The following is a 17,456-nucleotide window of genomic DNA, read 5'->3' on the forward strand; positions in this document are numbered from 1 at the left end:
TCACAAAGAGGAGATTTCACATCTTCCCAGATCTGGATGTTTGGTTACCGAGGGGCAGATGCAGAGGGGAAGTTCTTGCTCATGATGGCACCACACTGAACTTCTTCGACCCATCTGTGTCTCATCCTACACAGTGGAAAGTCAATGTTGGCTCCCACTCAAAATATTGAATTCACTGGGGCACTGTGTTAAATTTTTAGGGATGTAAAATGTTAACCAGTAAGCATTAGTCTTACCAGTTAGCCGGCTGTCAGGGTTCCCTCCCCACTCTGAACTCTAGAGTACAGACGTGGGGACCCACATGGAAGACCCCCTAAACTTATTTCTACCCCCTTAGGTTAAAAACTTCCCCAAGGCACAAATCTCTACTTGTCCTTGGACTGAGGTATGCTGTCACCACCAAGTGATTTAACAAAGAACCAGGGAAAAGGACCACTTGGAGTTCCTCTTCCCCCAGCAATCCCCCCCAAGCCCTTACACCCCATTTCCTGGGGAGGCTTGAGAATAATATGCTAACCAATTGGTTACAAAACGTTCCAAGACCCAAACCCCTGGGTCTTGGAACAATGGAAAAATCAGTCAGGTTCTTAAAAGAAAGATTTTATTTAAAAAAAGAAGAAAGGTAAAAATCCATCTCTGTAAAATCAGGATGGAAATACTTTACAGGGTATTCAGAGTCAAAACACAGAGGATTCCCCTCTGGGCAAAACCTTAAAGTTACAGAAAACAGGAATAAACCTCCCTCTTAGCACAGGGAAAATTCACAAGCAAAACAAAAAATAAACTAATCTGCCTTGTCTGGCCCTATACTGGTTGTAATATTGGAGACTTGGATTAGGATGGGTTGGAGAAGATGGATTTCTGTCTGGCCCCTCTCAGTCCCAAGAGAGAACGGCCACAGAAACGAAGAACCCAAAGCAAACCCTCTCTTCTCTCCCCCCTCCCCACCCCCCGAATTGAAAGTATCTTTTTGTCCCCATTGGTTCCTTTGGTCAGGTGCCAACCAGGTTATTTGAGCTTCTTAACCCTTTACAGGTAAGGAGGAATTTTAGGCTACCCTTATGGTTATGACACCTGCCTTAACGGTTAACCCCCACACCGTCCAGAGCAGTCCCGCATCGGCCCTTTACCGGCCAGCTGGCCCTTTAATTGGTTAACTGTTTCAATGAAATATTTTTTAATAGTTTAAACGGTTAACTTTTTAAATGGTATTTACATCCCTATTAGATTCCATGACATCAAGAGCATTTCTGCTGACTGACCATTTTCAAACCGTTCACCATCTTTGTCTCTGTTTGCAGCCTTCAGCCTTCCACAACAGTTCAGACATGTCTGAGGTTCTTGGACCACATGTCTGTTTGCACACAGGTGGTCCAGTTTACAAGGTTGTGCCTTCGCCCTCTTCAAATATGGCTTACTGTCCATCCTCTAGACAGGCTGGTTCGTCTCTATCCACTCGTCCTGGACTCCTTGCAGTGGTGGATGCATCCAGAGAATGTTTACCAAGGTTTCGATTGTCTGGATCTTGCCAGCCAAGCTGATTGTTAATGACTCTCCCTGATGGATGGCGAGGGGGGAGGGAGGGGCACCTGGGGTCACTGAAAGTACAGGGACAGGGGTTGGAGCAGGAGGCCTCACTACATATCAACTTCCTGGAACTTTGGGCCATGTACAGTGCATGTCACACTTTTTTCGGCACTGTGTCAGAGACTCGGTGGTTCACATACTCACTGAGAATACCACTGTGATGTATTATGTAAACAGGGGAGTGTGCTCCAGGTTGCTCTGCCTAGAGGAGAACATTACTCCGATAGCCATTCACTTACCTGGGATTCAGAATAATCTTGTGGACCATCTCACCAGGTATTTTTCCCTAAGTCACGGATGGCCCTTGAAGACAAGTGTCCTCTGGGACAACAAGAAATGTCATCTGTTCTGCTCTCGAGAGGGCCTCAGTCCAGGCTCTCTGTCCAAGGTTTTCTGTCTCAGTTGGTTCTTCTGAAATCCTTTTCCCCCAATCCAGGTCATACTCAAGCTCAAGTCTGGCTCATTCTTATTGACCCAGCCTAGCTGAGATGGTGGTTCTCTGATCTTCTCTTGCTGTCTATTCAGCCTCCCATACTGCTGCCTCTCCATCCTGACCTACTAATTCAAAATCACAGCTGCATCTGTGGGGCTTGGGGGCAACACCGCCTCATGTAGCCAGGGGAGGGAGTACAGGTAGGAGGCACGTGTGCCAGCCCTTTACGGGTACCGTTAGGCAATATTTCTGGCTCTGGTGTGCTGGGTGCGCACACACCTAAGTGGAACACACAGCGTCATCGCATCTTGAAGAACCAGTTATATTAAGTAGCTGTTTCTTCTATTAGAAAAATACTAACCATGAGTGTCAAACTACCTCTTTTAGAAACATGATAGGCAGCTTATAACCTTAATGTTCTACCATGGAGAGCTTGTGTGTGTGTGTGTGTGTGTATACACACACACACACACACACACACACTTACTATTTAAACTACTTTGAATAGGATAACAAAAATGTATCTTAGATCTGCTTCTGTTATGAAGCTGACTTGTACTTTGGGGTAAGAGACAATTAATATAGCTCAAATAAACTTAATTCTACATTGTCATACTTCATTGGATGAATTGAGCGGTAGCTCACGAAAGCTTATGCTCAAATAAATTGGTTAGTCTCTAAGGTGCCACAAGTACTCCTTTTCTTTTTGCAAATACAGACTAACACGGCTGTTACTCTGAAACCTATTTAAATTAAATTTGAAATTGACAGCCTATATTTGTTTAAACTCACGATGATCTATTAAAATAATTTAAATTAATTTTTTAAACAAATAAGTAGTACACTGGCTGAAATATTTAAAGAAAGTGAAACCACTGAACTAATGGAAGTTGCTGTGTACGCTCCGGGGACTAGAATTTGAAGTGCTAAACCAGCTTTTGACAACACCAGCCTCTCCTCCAGCTGCGGAGAGAGTATTTTCTTTATTTCAGTTTTATTTATTCAATGAGTTCAGTTCACTGACAAGTTGATTCAGAGTTAAGAAACTGATAGGTAATTGGAAAAAACAGTAAGGGTATTTTTGCCTTCTTCTATGCCTTCTTCTAAACAATAAGTAAAAACTAGGTGTGAGAGCATGAGATCTACTAGTTCTAAAATCTTCATGGCTCTGGTGACCAGAAAACCAACCTTCCACACAAACTTCCTCGTGGCTGGACTTTACAAAAACTAGACAAGCCATTTATAACACACACTTCGCTTCTCTACAAAAGAAAAAGGACACTAAACTATCTAAACTACTACATGCCACAAGGGGCTACAACAGTGGTTCCCTTAACCCACCCAGCAATATTGTTAATCTATCCAACTATACTCTTAGCCCAGCAGAAGAATCTGTCCTATCTCAGGGCCTCTCCTTCTGCCCCTCCACCCCCACAAACATGATACAGTTCTGTGGTGACCTAGAATCCTATTTTCGACGTCTCCAACTCAAGGAATATTTCCAACACACCTCTGAACAACATACTAACTCCCAGAGACCTTCCTACCAAAACTACAAAAAGAAGGATTCTGGGTGGACTCCTCCTGAAGGTCGAAACAACAGACTGGATTTCTACATAGAGTGCTTCCACCGATGTGCACGGGCTGAAATTGTGGAAAAGCAGCATCACTTGCCCCATAACCTCAGCCGTGCAGAACACAATGCCATCCACAGCCTCAGAAACAACTCTGACATCATAATCGAAAAGGCTGACAAAGGAGGTGCTGTCATCATGAATAGGTCGGAATATGAACAAGAGGCTGCTAGGCAGCTCTCCAACACCACTTTTTACAAGCCATTACCCTTTGATCCCACTGAGGGTTACCAAAAGAAACTACACCATTTGCTCAAGAAACTCCCTGAAAAAGCACAAGAACATATCTGCACAGACACACCCCTGGAACCCGGACCTGGGGTATTCTATCTGCTACCCAAGATCCATAAACCTGGAAATCCTGGATGCCCCATCATCTCAGGCATTGACACCCTGACAGCAGGATTGTCTGGCTATGTAGACTCCCTCCTCAGAGCCTAAGCTGCCAGCACTCCCAGCTGTCTTTGAGACACCACTGACTTCCTGAGGAAACTACAATCCATCGGTGATCTTCCTGAAAACACCATCCTGGCCGCTATGGATGTAGAAGCCCTCTACACCAACATTCCACACAAAGATGGACTACAAGCCATCAAGAACAGTATCCCCGATAATGTCACGGCAAACCGTGGCTGAACTTGGACTTTGTCCTCACCCATAACTGTTTCACATTTGGGGACAATGTATACCTTCAAATCAGCGGCACTGCTATGGGTACCTGCATGGCCTCACAGCATGCCAACATTTTTATGGCGGACTTAGAACAACGCTTCCTCAGCTCTTATCCCCTAATGCCCCTACTCTACTTGCGCTACGTTTGATGACGTCTTCATCATCTGGACCCATGGAAAAGAAGCCCTTGAGGAATTCCACCATGATTTCAACAATTTCCATCCCACCATCAACCTCAGCCTGGACCAGTCCACACAAGAGATCCACTTCCTGGACACTATGGTGCTAATAAGCGATGGTCACATAAACACTACCCTATACCGGAAACCTACTGACTGCTCTTCCTACCTACATGCCTCCGGCTTTCACCCAGACCACACCACCCGATCCATTGTCTACAGTCAAGCTCTACGATACAACCACATTTGCTCCAACCCCTCAGACAGAGACAAACACCTATAAGATCTCTATCAAGCATTCTTACAACTACAATACTCACCTGCTGAAGTGAAGAAAGATTGACAGAGCCAGAAGAGTACCCAGAAGTCACCTACTACAGGACAGGCCCAACAAAGAAAATAACAGAACACCACTAGCCATCACCTTCAGCCCCCAACTAAAACCTCTCTAATGCATCATCAAGGATCTACAACCTATCCTGAAGGACGACCCATCACTCTCACAAATCTTGGGAGACAGGCCAGTCCTTGCTTACAGACAGCCCCCAACCTGAAGCAAATACTCACCAGCAACCACACAACAGAACCACTCACCCAGGAACCTATCCTTGCTACAAAGCCCGTTGCCAACTGTGTCCACATATCTATTCAGGGGACACCATCATAGGGCCTAATCACAGTAGCCACACTATCAGAGGCTCTTTCACCTGCACATCTACCAATGTGATATATGCCATCATGTGCCAGCAATGCCCCTCTGCCATGTACATTGGTCAAACTCTACAGTCTCTACGTAAAAGAATAAATGAACACAAATGAGACGTCAAGAATTATAACATTCAAAAACCAGTCGGAGAACACTTCAATCCCTTTGGTCACTCGATTACAGACCTAAAAGTGGCAATTCTTCTTCAACAAAAAAACTTCAGAAACAGACTCCAACGAGAGACTGCTGAATTGGAATTAATTTGCAAACTGGTTACAATTTAACATAGGCTGGAATAGAGACTGGGAGTGGATGGGTCATTACCCAAAGAAAAACTATTTCCCCATGTTTATTCTCTTCCCCGCCCCCCCCCCCCCATTCCTCAGATGTTCTTGTTAACTGCTGGAAATGGCCCACCTTGATTATCACTACAAAAGGTTCTCCCCCCCCCCCCCCCCCGCCGCTCTCCTGCTGGTAATAGCTCACCTTTCCTGATCACTCTTGTTACAGTGTGTATGGTAACACCCATTGTTTCATGTTTTCTATGTATATAAATCTCCCCACTGTATTTTCCACTGAATGCATCCAATGAAGTGAGCTGTAGCTAAATTTGTTAGTCTCTAAGGTGCCACAAGTACTCCTTTTCTTTTTTCAGAAACTATCAGTTCAGGGAAGAAAACCTAAGAGAAAAAAGGAGCTGAGCGCTGGCATCTTTGGAGATAATATTAAAGGCACAATATCAAACTGTCTGAATTTGAACAATAGTAAGGGGCCCATATGGCCTCATCAGGAGCACATTAGGATCCTGAAAATTGTATGGAATCCTACAAAAAGTGGAAATATGGACAGATTGCTAAGGAGGAGTACAAAGAAATAGCACAAGCATGTAAGGAGAAAAATCAGAAAGGCTAAGGCACAAAATGAATTGCACCTAGAAAGGGACAGTAAGAAGTTCTTTACATAAATTAGAAGCAAGGGAAAAACACAAATTGTAGGTTCACTACTGAGCAAGGAAGGAGAGCTAATAATTAATAATATCAAGAAGGCTGAGATGTTTAATGCCTATTTTACTTCAGTCTTCACTAAAAAGATTAATGCTGATCATGTGTGTTCAACACAATATTAACAAGATGGAACGAACACAAGTCAGAATAAGGAAGGAACAGGTTTAAGAATATTTAGATGTATTCATTTGAAATTTTAAAATCTGCAACACAAGTTCTACTTTTGGGGGGTGAGGAGGAACACTGCAGTAGGCATCTTAATGTTTTGATGGAAATACTACCGTCAGGGTTTTTTTTTTAAATAACCTACCCATTAGGTTTTTACCTAATTAATAATTTTACCAAATTAATTAATCTACCAAATTAATAGATATTGATAGTGATAGAACACTCCCAAGATTATCACAGCTTTACACTGGCAAGGAAGTATTCTAGCTAAGAATGGCTAACGTATGACTAAGGGACATCATTTTCTTGTGTATATACAGAAAATAGCTGTAAAATTAATATATTGTTGCAAAACAATAATCCAGCAGAGCAGGATGGAAGATTCAGACATGTGACATAAAAAGTTGGTGGAAAGAATAGGATGCAGAGAGATTTTATTTTATTTTATTTTATTTTATTTTTATTTATTGGAGACAAGAGTCCACAAATAAGTATTGGTCTACCAAAGTGTTCAATTATGAAGGCTAGGTAGATGAAGTCTCTGTAAAAGTTGTCAGTTGCTTTGTTAACTTACTGAGTATTTGAGACCATAAATCTCTGAAATTTCTCTCCCATCTGCTAACTATCATTTTTCGTAGGAAAGACTTTAATGGAAAATCTACTTTAAAGTCAAATCAGAGAGGAGTGAGTTTTCTTTAGTTACCCTTTCTTGCATACCACTGTTATCTAATCTAACTAAGTTCTATATGTCCACCTTCTCTGAATCCTGATTAACCTTGTATGATAGCAGACTGAAAGCGTTGTACAAAACCACATAGTGCAGGGGTTCTCGCAACAAAAGAATTAGTGGCTTCAGAGTGCGACCCCCAACTCTTGCTGGTGGCCACTCTGACAGTTTTTCCTAAAATACTTCATTAACTTTAGGAAAAATAAATAAATATGCACATATACAGGTCCAAATCAGTGTAATTTATTTATGTAGGGTTTTTTGCAGACTCAATAATAAAAATAACATAGAGGTGTCTGTATTGTTTACTGGACCTAAACAGAATGGAAACACAAATGCAGTGCATTGCATGGTCTTATCTTTTGCGGGTTTTTTTTTCTTTTTTTGCTTGCTTTTTTTTAGTGACTTGCTAGCTAGTAAGTCTTGTTTCTATTAAGTGATATTTGTATGTTAATATCGCTTTTCACAGCAGCAGTCTTGCTAGCTAGGAGGCAGTGAAAAACTATATTAACAAACATGTGAAAAGTGATATTAACATAACAGACTTATTCAGTTCTGGTAAGCTGGAGGACAAATTAAGCCTTGGATGGGGAGGTGGTAGGGAAGCAGCGGGGGCCAGAGGCAATGGGGTGATGAGGCTGGACGGGGCCAGAGCCCGAAGTCCCACAGTCGTAAGATAGAGCCTGCTACCACATGGCCGGAGAACAGAGCCCGCCACCCCAGAGATGAAGCCAGAAGCCTGAACCCCACCACTCCTGGGAAGGTGGGGAACTCACACTGGCTGCCTGCTCCTTTGGCGTTTTTGGCTCCGCTGCTTCCCCCCAGCACCCCTCAATCACCGTCCAAGAGGCTGTGGCGTCAAGAAAAGCCCCTGGTGGATGCATTTGAGAAACACTGAGTCATGGTGTATCTTTATAGTTGTCAAAACAGCATTTTCAGGTATGCATGTGTGATAGACTATACATAGTAATTACCTTAACTGGCGCCCATTATATGGCCACTGTCTTCACCACCTATTCTGTGCCTTTTCCCTATCATTTGAATTCACTTCCTATTGTACTTGAATCACAAGTTGTATTCACTGAGCACTGCCAAGTCATAGTAGATGCCAAGTTTTTAAAATTTTTGTTTCGTTATGCCTTCTTTAAAAAAGGGCTTTGAAGAAATTTTTAGTTGGTGGATGGTTTGATTTTTAAAATTAGTTGGTTATGGTTTCTCTGTACATGTTTTAAAAGCCTTTTTGTGAATTACTATGATCATTTAATAAGCAGTATCATCCATTAACACCTTATTTTCCTCTCCAGTGTTGTGAATTATTTGAAGTTGTATTGTGGAGATTATGGTTTCTAATCAACAAAAGCAGTGCAAGTTTGCTTATATTCTGCAAGGTAGTAATACTGTATTTTCTGGTGCCATATCTGATGATTTTAAAGAATAAATTGTCATATCCCTGCCTATAGTATAGGCTCCACTATATCACCACTGTTGCTGGTAAATTACTTGTCTTGTTTTCTCAGCATAGGGAAAACATTGTGACCTAAAGAGAGCTTTTGAGGATGAAGGGCATTGAGGATTAAATATGTGGAATGTAGCATTGTCACAGTTATCTAATTTTTCTATCAGAGAACCACTGTGGGTGTTGGTCACCACTGAATCGGTTTAGTTTTAAATGGTAGCAGTCATGTGTAGGTTTTCAGAACTGAAAAAGAGGTGAAGGATGCCCCTATATTTGTTTGTGCCACATTATTTTAGAAATTTTAGGCTTATAGAGAGATTGTGTGGTTACTATTGGTAAAATCAGCATGGGCTTTGTAGGAAAATGCTCATTTAATAAGGAAAAAACCTCTTTGTGTGTATTTATGCTGCAGAGTTTAAGAAGTCATTTTGGGACAGAAGTCCATCTTCTTTCTTTTTTGCTAATGCAAAATGGCTGGTAGCTCTGACCCAAATTAAGAATGCTAGAGGCGAACTTGAGGTGCAGTTGAAAGGAGCGACTATCTGGGTTACTCAGTTCATATTTATTCTCTAATTCCTGGACGTTCTTAGTAGTCATGTTTTTTTCATTTGTAGTTATTTAGCTGTGTTTTATCCTTAATGTGGACAGCAACAAGTTTCAAAAAAACAATTTACTCAGGATGTTAGGAAAAAGTGTATGTGCCAACACAAAGCAAGTTTCTTGGGTGCAGGCTAGCTTGAAAATTGCTACACAGACAAACTCTGGGTCTAGACTTTGTTTTAGTTTATACTGCTGGATTTAATGCCCTTACAACTCGGGCATTGAGGCATGACTTATTACAAAAAATACAGCAGCACAGTTTGTTCTGTTTCATTTGCCTGGTATGTTTGGTGTTCAGGGATTAAGGGAGGAGAAAGGACCAACTATCCAGAATGCTTTGTTAAGAGGAGGGAGTAAATTTGATTGTCGTCAGCTCTGGATTTCCATATGAGAGCTTAAAAGCCTGTAGCTTGTGAAGATTGCTCTAAAAATAGCTTCGGTGAAGAGTTGGCAGTCAGGTCCAGTTTCAGGTTCTAGCTGAGTTAGCTTTATTAAACTTTTTTTTTGCCACTGTTGCAAGACTAGATTGAGGGTAACTCGTTCCTTGTTCCACCTTGGATATTGATTTTGGATTCCAATATACTTATTTTATCCATGGATAAGGAACACTAGTGCCATGGCTGAAGATTCAGGTACAATTCTAACCTTCGGCAGAAATGAAAAAAAATGCGTAATTGTACTTTGGCTGTGTCTGTCTTTTGTGCTCAACTGAATAAGGAGCATATTGTAGTATGTGGGTGTTTTGGATTCAGTTTACTATTTTGCTCTGCATCACAAACTGCTTTTATTTTTGTTGTTTAAATTAATTCTGAAGTAGAGATCTTTTTTTCCCTAGATTTTTATGGTAGGTGGTCAGTCATACTCAACATAGGTTTTTAGCATAGTATTCCTATTAAAATAGAAGGCTTTTTTTTACATGTGAAGGTTTCACTTGAACTTGCTTGCTTGCTTTATTTTATTTTATTTATTTATTTATTATTTATTTTATTTATTATTTATTTATTTAAAGTAGAGCACATTTCCAAACGTATTAAGAACCATAAGTAAATGAACAAATTTGTTCCCACATAACCTCTTTATTCATAGAAACCATTCATAACCAGTAGCTTAACATTTGTTATCGAGGAGTATTATGTAGTTCAAGACACTTATGGTATCTGTATAAAGACATATGGCAGGGTAAGCAAAGGCTTACCAGATATGGGAACTGACCTATTTTCTACATAGCTGATATGTGCGGAGAAAGGGCTTCAAAGTTGAATTAACTCCCTGGAATGAGTTCAAAACCAGAGTTAATATTCCTTAATGGTTAGCTAGCTTTTAGCTCTGACTCTGTGTATGTAAGTTTGCTTCTGTAAATGATGGATGAATCTTATAGTGAAGAATTTAACATTTTCTTTTTTTTTTTTTTTTAAATGGTTGCAAGTTAGAACAGATCTGTTTTGTTTGATTTCTGCATAGTAAAATTGTTCAAAGCACTTAAAGGTCGGGAGTCAAAGCTTGCAAATGGAAGCTACACTTGTAACAGATGATGTTTGTGTTGTAGGGTCTGATTCTGCGAGACTTGGATAAAACTGTTCTTTAGAAGTGGAAGTCTGCAGCAGTAATATTAGGTTACTTATTTAATTTAAAAAGCTATTATTTAGATGTCCTGTCTTGTTGCTCTGTGGTACACAGTCCTTTTTCCAGAGAGACAGTGGTAAAGAAAATGCCACGAGAGAAAAGAGTATAGAAAAGAAATGGAAGTATAAAATAGAATCATGCTATATTTGCTCATGCAAATACAAATAGTTTTCTTTACTATATCATATGATCTTTGTCACGACTTCTTTAAAACACCCATTTAATATAAACTGTTCTTACAAGTACATAATCACAATTATGTTTCATAAGAGTTGGATGTGTGGTGGTTTAGCTTATAAAATAGCATATTTATCTATGCTTTCCCTAAACATTCAGTAACTTCTTAGCCAGGGATTTTTTTCATATGATTTGTAATATTTGCTAAATATATTACACCTTGTTTATCGTTGCCTGCAACCTTCCAATGTGAATTTAACCACTAGTCACTAGTGTATTGAACTATACTCATGTGTCCGAGCATGAGGTTAAACTGTCCTAGTCTCTTTCTAAAGATTAGTGGAAACACCATACTAGGGGAAAGTTATGGTTAGAATGTCAAAGAAACAGAATTCTATACTTTATAAAGAAAAATCTGTGCTTCTAGGACCACTATTAATAGATTAATAGATTTTTTTTCTCCACTATAAATATTGCATCAGTAACAACTGAGCTGATGCGGCTGTTTTTGTGACTGTCTTTACTCTGCATATAAAGCAATAAATATGGTGAAGGGTTAGCTTAGTATGTCTGTGATCCTGACATCAAGCAGGGACTGGAAGCCCTTCTGCACTGACTTTCCCTCCCCTCCCACCGTTGCCATGTAAGTCAGCTAAAGAGGCCACCACTATCCCTACTTCCTCTACCCTTATCAGGGCTACTACCTTTTAGTGTGGCTTTTTGTGTGTGTTTTTTTGTTTTGTTTTTGTTTTAAACTTGTGATCATTTAGCATTTAGGTCTCATTTTGCCTAATTAATCCTATTAAAGATGGCAAACAAATATTTGACCTGGACTTTATATGATAATACTGATATTAAACACAAATCTTAATCACAGTACATTAGTGAGGCTTAAATATTCTTTGCATTTGAAAAATGTATAACGTATCTTTTTAATTCAGTAAAGATTTGGCCTAAACTATTTGGGTTAACTCTGTTGTCTGGCAACGTTTGAAAGGTTGAGTCATTACAATAACTTTGCTGCTGTATTGTCTGATTATAATACCCTTTTGTAAAGTTTTTACTTTTCCCTAGTGGGTTTGAAGTGCATGCACATCTAAATAATCACTAGTTCCTTTTCCTTCTAATTAATTGTACTGGCAGACTCCCTTCACCTGTGAGAAAATCCAGGAAAAAACTATATTCTGTTTTTATTCATTTTATTTGTGTTTTATAACATGGTGTGTGTTCTTTTAAAAAATGTAGTTAAACTTTTTTGGTGGTATTACTTTTATTTTTTTTTTAAAAATGAGTTTTCTTATTTCTAGCTGGATTTTTTTCATTGTAACTTTAAATGTAAATTTAATATCTCCAAGAAACATCGTGAAGGTTTGCAAGATTTACATTGGAAAGCAGGGACTACCTGTCTGATACTTCTGTGAGCAAGTGGGTGGGGAGTAGGAATAGCACTGGATCTGCCATTGCTTGCCAGCAAGAATTGTTGGCTAGGTAAACAGTAGGGAGTAAACTGCTGTATGAAAATGTTTGAAGTAACCTTTTCCCTAGAGCAAGGGGGAAACGGGAGAAATTTTGATGCTCTAAGTCACATTTCTTTCTCTGCCCTTAATAAAGGGAAGCTCATACCAGATTGTAATTTTATAGTTTAGCCCTGTGAGTTGGGTACATAATATACTAACTCTGTTTTTAACATGAAGGCTTTAGAAACTTTTGGCAAATGGATACAATTAATCTCGCTGCTATTCATTTGCCTCGTCCTTTTTGAGCAGTAGAGAAGGGAACAACAAGGTGGCTGCGTTGCAGATCAAAACCCGTAATGTGTTCTAGCATTTGAACTCTGTCTACACAAGTGACAATGATGTGTGGTTTTTTAAATGAGTTAGCTCAGTCAATTTATCTTAACTAGATAGAAAATCCCGTTTAAACCAGTGTAGATCTGATTTAACACCTCTTAGATCCTTTGATCTGATCATATTGTCACCTTCGTGGGGGCCTAGGAAACAATACAACCAATTTAAACCATCTAAAAGGAGTTAAACTGTGTATATGCAGGCATTAAGGAGGTGGATGTGCAATCAAGTTAGCTTCACTCATTTAAAAAACACCCTTTTTGCCTGCATATGCAAACCCTCTCTATTACAATTACTACTAATAATAAAGGAGATAATAGTAGTGAAAGTAACTTAAACCTGGTCTAAAATTTATATCAGCCTGTCTCACTTGGAATTAAGACGATTTAAGTCCTGGTACTGAGCCCAGAGAACGGATAGTTCGACAGATGAATTTTTCCGTTGACCTAGCTACTGCCTTTCCAGGAGGTGGATTTACTACATTGATTGGGAAAAACCCTTTCTGTTGCTGTAGCAAATGTCTGCACTATGCTATGTAGTGTTATGGTGGCACTAGGTAATGCTATAGTGGCATAGCTGTAGCTATGCCACTATAGTGCTTGTAGTGTAAACAGCCTTACAAAAGTTATTGAGCACTTGGTACTACAGAAACATTATTCTGTCATGACAGAATACGTTACTTGCGCAGTTTGTAAAAACATGCATACTTTTATAATAAAATATTATGCCTTCTAATAGTAATCCAGTTTCCATGTTTACACATATTTAACAGAGACAAAGCATGGAGGAAACAAGAATGGGAAGAAAGAAGGCCTCTCTGGAAGCTCGTTTTTCACCTGGTTTATGGTAATAGCACTGCTGGGAGTTTGGACATCAGTAGCAGTTGTTTGGTTTGAACTTGTAGATTATGAAGAAGTTCTAGGTAAGAACTTTCATGTCTTAATATGTATAATTTAGTGCGTCAGAAAATGTGCTTCTTGTATCTTCATTCATTGAATTGAAGCATTTTCCGATTTCAGGAAGAAAGACTGAAGATTTAATCTTGCCTTCAGATAGACGGGAGCACATCACCAATTTGTAAATTAACTACTGCACATATATTTGCAAGTGTATTATTTTTCCTAGATAAATATGTCAATGGACACCTGGTATGATAGGATGCGTACTGTGCTTTTTGTATCATGTTTAAAATTCACAGTTCTGATAATATTTTTGTTTTTTTGTTTTTTTTAAAAAAACTTCATGTTTGTTAGGCGCTAAGAAATCTGTCCAGTCTTCACCTGGCTGATGCTTAGTTAGTTTGTACTTGATCTTTGATGCAGGTGAATCTAGGAGGATATTATACTTGAACTGTATGTAAGGTTCAAACATCTGATTAAAAACCTGATCAGGGTCTGATGATGATGCAAATAATGATTTTTTTGTATTTTTACCATGCATGCAGCCAAAGCAAAGGACTTCCGTTATAACTTGTCAGAGGTACTTCAAGGTAGGCTATTGGGAAACAAACTTCCTTCACTCTCCCTGGGATTAAAATTTTATGCTAATCATATTCTGTTTTACTCTTTATTTTAACTTTTAAAAAAATTTCTTTCCTTCAGTCATTATTCAAATAAAAGACTCCGGCATTCTGTTATTTCTAACTTTTTTCTTCCTATTCTTGGAGAAGTTCAGTTCTTCTTACTAGCTGAATGTTACAGAATTTCTAACTATGTACTTCAATCTGAAAATCAACAGCAATAATTTAGATTTCATTGTTGCAACAGAGTAGTGATGGCTTATTTATAGTCTATTCTGGACCTGTTCCTGGAATTCAGCTTCCACCAAACTGTCCTATTTTATAAACTATATTTTAGTTTATTAAAATTTTCTGTAGGATTATTTTTTTGTGAAGAACAGGAAAATAGTGGTTAACATTTATTTTTATTTTTGTATAAATTTTTGCCACTGTGTTAGTGGTTGGTGACCGTTCTTTCCTCAAGGGAAAAGCAATGGCATGCTCAGAATAAACTGATAGGCTGTAAGAACCTCTAAATTTTACTACAACTCCTCATGATCTTACAGCTTTGTGATTCAGGCTTGAGTTTTGCCATGATAATTTAGATATATCAAAAACTAATTAAGTATTAAATGACCTACTAATTCATTTGTTGATCCCAGGAAACATCATCTTTTAGATGACATAGTTTTAGGTAATACTTTATTTTCTAAAAGAGACTATGTTCCCCTGAGTGTTAACTCTATATGGTTGCTAAAGCTACTGTGGCTGAAATAATAAAAGAAAAGCAAGATCTCTCATGTTTTGATCATGTATTAAAAATCCTTACTAGATTTTACTGATTAAGGCAGCTACCATTTATGACATACTGCTTTTGCTTCTCTGTGTATACCATGGGTCATGACTAGTGATGATGATATGCCCTGGATGATGATTAGTTTCTTAGCTACAGTAAACCTATGTAGCCATTGGTGAAATGTCTGTGAATTCTTTCCCGCTTTTTGTGGGATATGGGCTGCTTCTGTTCCACTAACCCAATACTGAAACCAGTCTACCATAATTTTAACTGTCCGGTAACATATATATGGGAAGTGTCTAGAATAGCAGTCAGTATGAAGAGAGAAAAAAAGAAATGGTGATTAGATTGCATAAATTTGTTTGATTACACCCTTTCAGATTGCTCGTTGTCATACAGCTAGCTTTGAATTCAATACATTCAGATAAAGTGCACAATTTCTAATTGAATTATATATTTGCTGTTGTGTGTGACAGACTAAAGAAATTATGCATTGAAATAGATATCGACCTATACTCCATTAAGAATCCTATTTAGAGAATGTGTTGTACTCAGTATGGTTTTGCTGTTTTCCACGTGACCTAAAATTGAATTAGGCAGACAGAGGCTAAATCATTAAAATATATATAATATTTACAACCCACTGTATATAATGAACACATGTTGAACATATTACTTTGGAAGCATTTTACTGAAGTCTTTCATCCTTATCCCTTCTTTTTTGCGTTTTAGGCAAGCTTGGGATATATGATGCTGATGGAGATGGAGATTTTGATGTGGAAGATGCCAAAGTTTTGCTAGGCAAGTACACACACAACTTTTTGGATTACAATCTGAAGTCTATGTAACATACCTTTCATATTTCATATTGCTTGATTTTGTCTCACTTTATGACATTAAGTGATTAAATTGGGAAATAGAGAAATACCCTAAAAATATAATTCTTTGCATGAAAATTGTAGGAACTCTTTTTTCCTCTACAAAGTAGGTAGAATTATTTATTACCTCACATTACTTGACTTTAAGATCCTCAGACCTCAAAGTATTCACTTATCATTATACCAAGAATTTTTAAAAATTGATTATTTTATGTAAGATGGACCAGTACTTAAAACGCTCACAGTATTACAGCATTGTTCAAACATCTGTCAGGTCCATTGTAAATCAGGTTGTAGTAGAAATAACTAAATATTATATAAATGCTTTCTATACATTAAAAGTATGAGCATTTTGCCTTTATTGTCCGTTGTCCCTCAGAGGGGTCCTGAAAGCTCCAAAGATCACTGTTTACTTCCTTTGCCCTTCAAAGGTCTTGCATAACATTGACTATCCCTTTGACGTAGAAAAAGCCTAGTCTAGGCTTCCTCTGGAGCACACCAACGTTACTCCATTTGTGGCTAGAGAATACCTTTTCTTGTATTCACCTGGAATTTTAGTGGAGATATTTCTAGAACATAAACTTCAGATACTATTCATGTCAATGTACTACATCAGATTCATTAAGACCTCTGGACCACCATGTCTCAAACTTGGATCAAGACTTGCATGGTTATTTCATATGTAGCTGAAAATAAGTTCCATGTTGGGTTTTGACTTCAGTTTTTTCTTCTTTTCTTTTTCTCTTGTTCAAATTAACCTATTCAGAGTTCTGGGCACATATATAAATGTTACCAATAAAAACAATACATATACTGGTCGGACTGACATCCAAACTAAATCTTTCTGAATCTCTCCCACAATTCCCTTCCACTCTATAACAACATTGATCATTACAGTCTTTTAAAAAAAGTAAATAGGGAGCCTGAATAGAGGGAAATAAGGAGCAATATATTGATCTCAAAGCTCACCTCACTGTTGAAACTAAAGAGAAAATAATGTGTACTTGTTGAATAGAAAACTTTGAGAAATTGTTACTCAGTGTACAAAGCTGGTGAAATACTTTGTCATCAAATGGAATTGGAAAGAGTAACTGAAAAATTTCAATTCAGTGTCCTGAAATTACCTGTACTGTTTGCATCTTGATGTTGAATCATTGCAAAATATTACAGAAGAACAGCCATACTGGGTCAGTGGCTAATGCCAGGTGCTTCTGAGGGAATGAACAGAATAGGCAATTATCAAGTTGATCCATCCCATGTTGCCCATTCCCAGCTTCTGGCAAACAGCAGCTAGGGACACCATTCCTACCTATCCTGGCTAATAGCCATTGATGGGCCTATCCTCCATGAATTTATCTAGTTCTTTTTTTGAACCCAGTTATAGTCTTGGCCTTCACAACATCCTCTGGCAAAGAGTTCCACAGGTTGACTGTGCGTTGTGTGAAGAAATACTTCCTTTAGTTTTTTTTGT

General features: G+C 38.5%; 1 protein-coding gene across 12 annotated transcripts in view; it reads left to right on the forward strand.

Annotated features, from left to right (window-relative positions):
• ASPH (aspartate beta-hydroxylase) overlaps positions 1 to 17,456 on the forward strand; it is a 190,038-nt gene that overhangs the window by 24,954 nt on the left and 147,628 nt on the right. For 6 of the 12 annotated variants that reach the window (XM_074944328.1, XM_074944317.1, XM_074944318.1 and 3 more), the window contains exons 2-4: positions 13,586 to 13,735; positions 14,258 to 14,302; positions 15,840 to 15,908. In XM_074944328.1, coding sequence (XP_074800429.1) covers positions 13,586 to 13,735; positions 14,258 to 14,302; positions 15,840 to 15,908 — 264 coding nt within the window. Of the gene's footprint in view, positions 1 to 9,524; positions 9,799 to 13,585; positions 13,736 to 14,257; positions 14,303 to 15,839; positions 15,909 to 17,456 lie in introns of those variants that run through there. The other 6 variants (XM_074944321.1, XM_074944323.1, XM_074944329.1 and 3 more) reach the window with 5 other exon arrangements.

The sequence above is a fragment of the Natator depressus genome, chromosome 2, assembly GCF_965152275.1.
Source record: "Natator depressus isolate rNatDep1 chromosome 2, rNatDep2.hap1, whole genome shotgun sequence".
Lineage (NCBI taxonomy): Eukaryota > Metazoa > Chordata > Testudines > Cheloniidae > Natator > Natator depressus.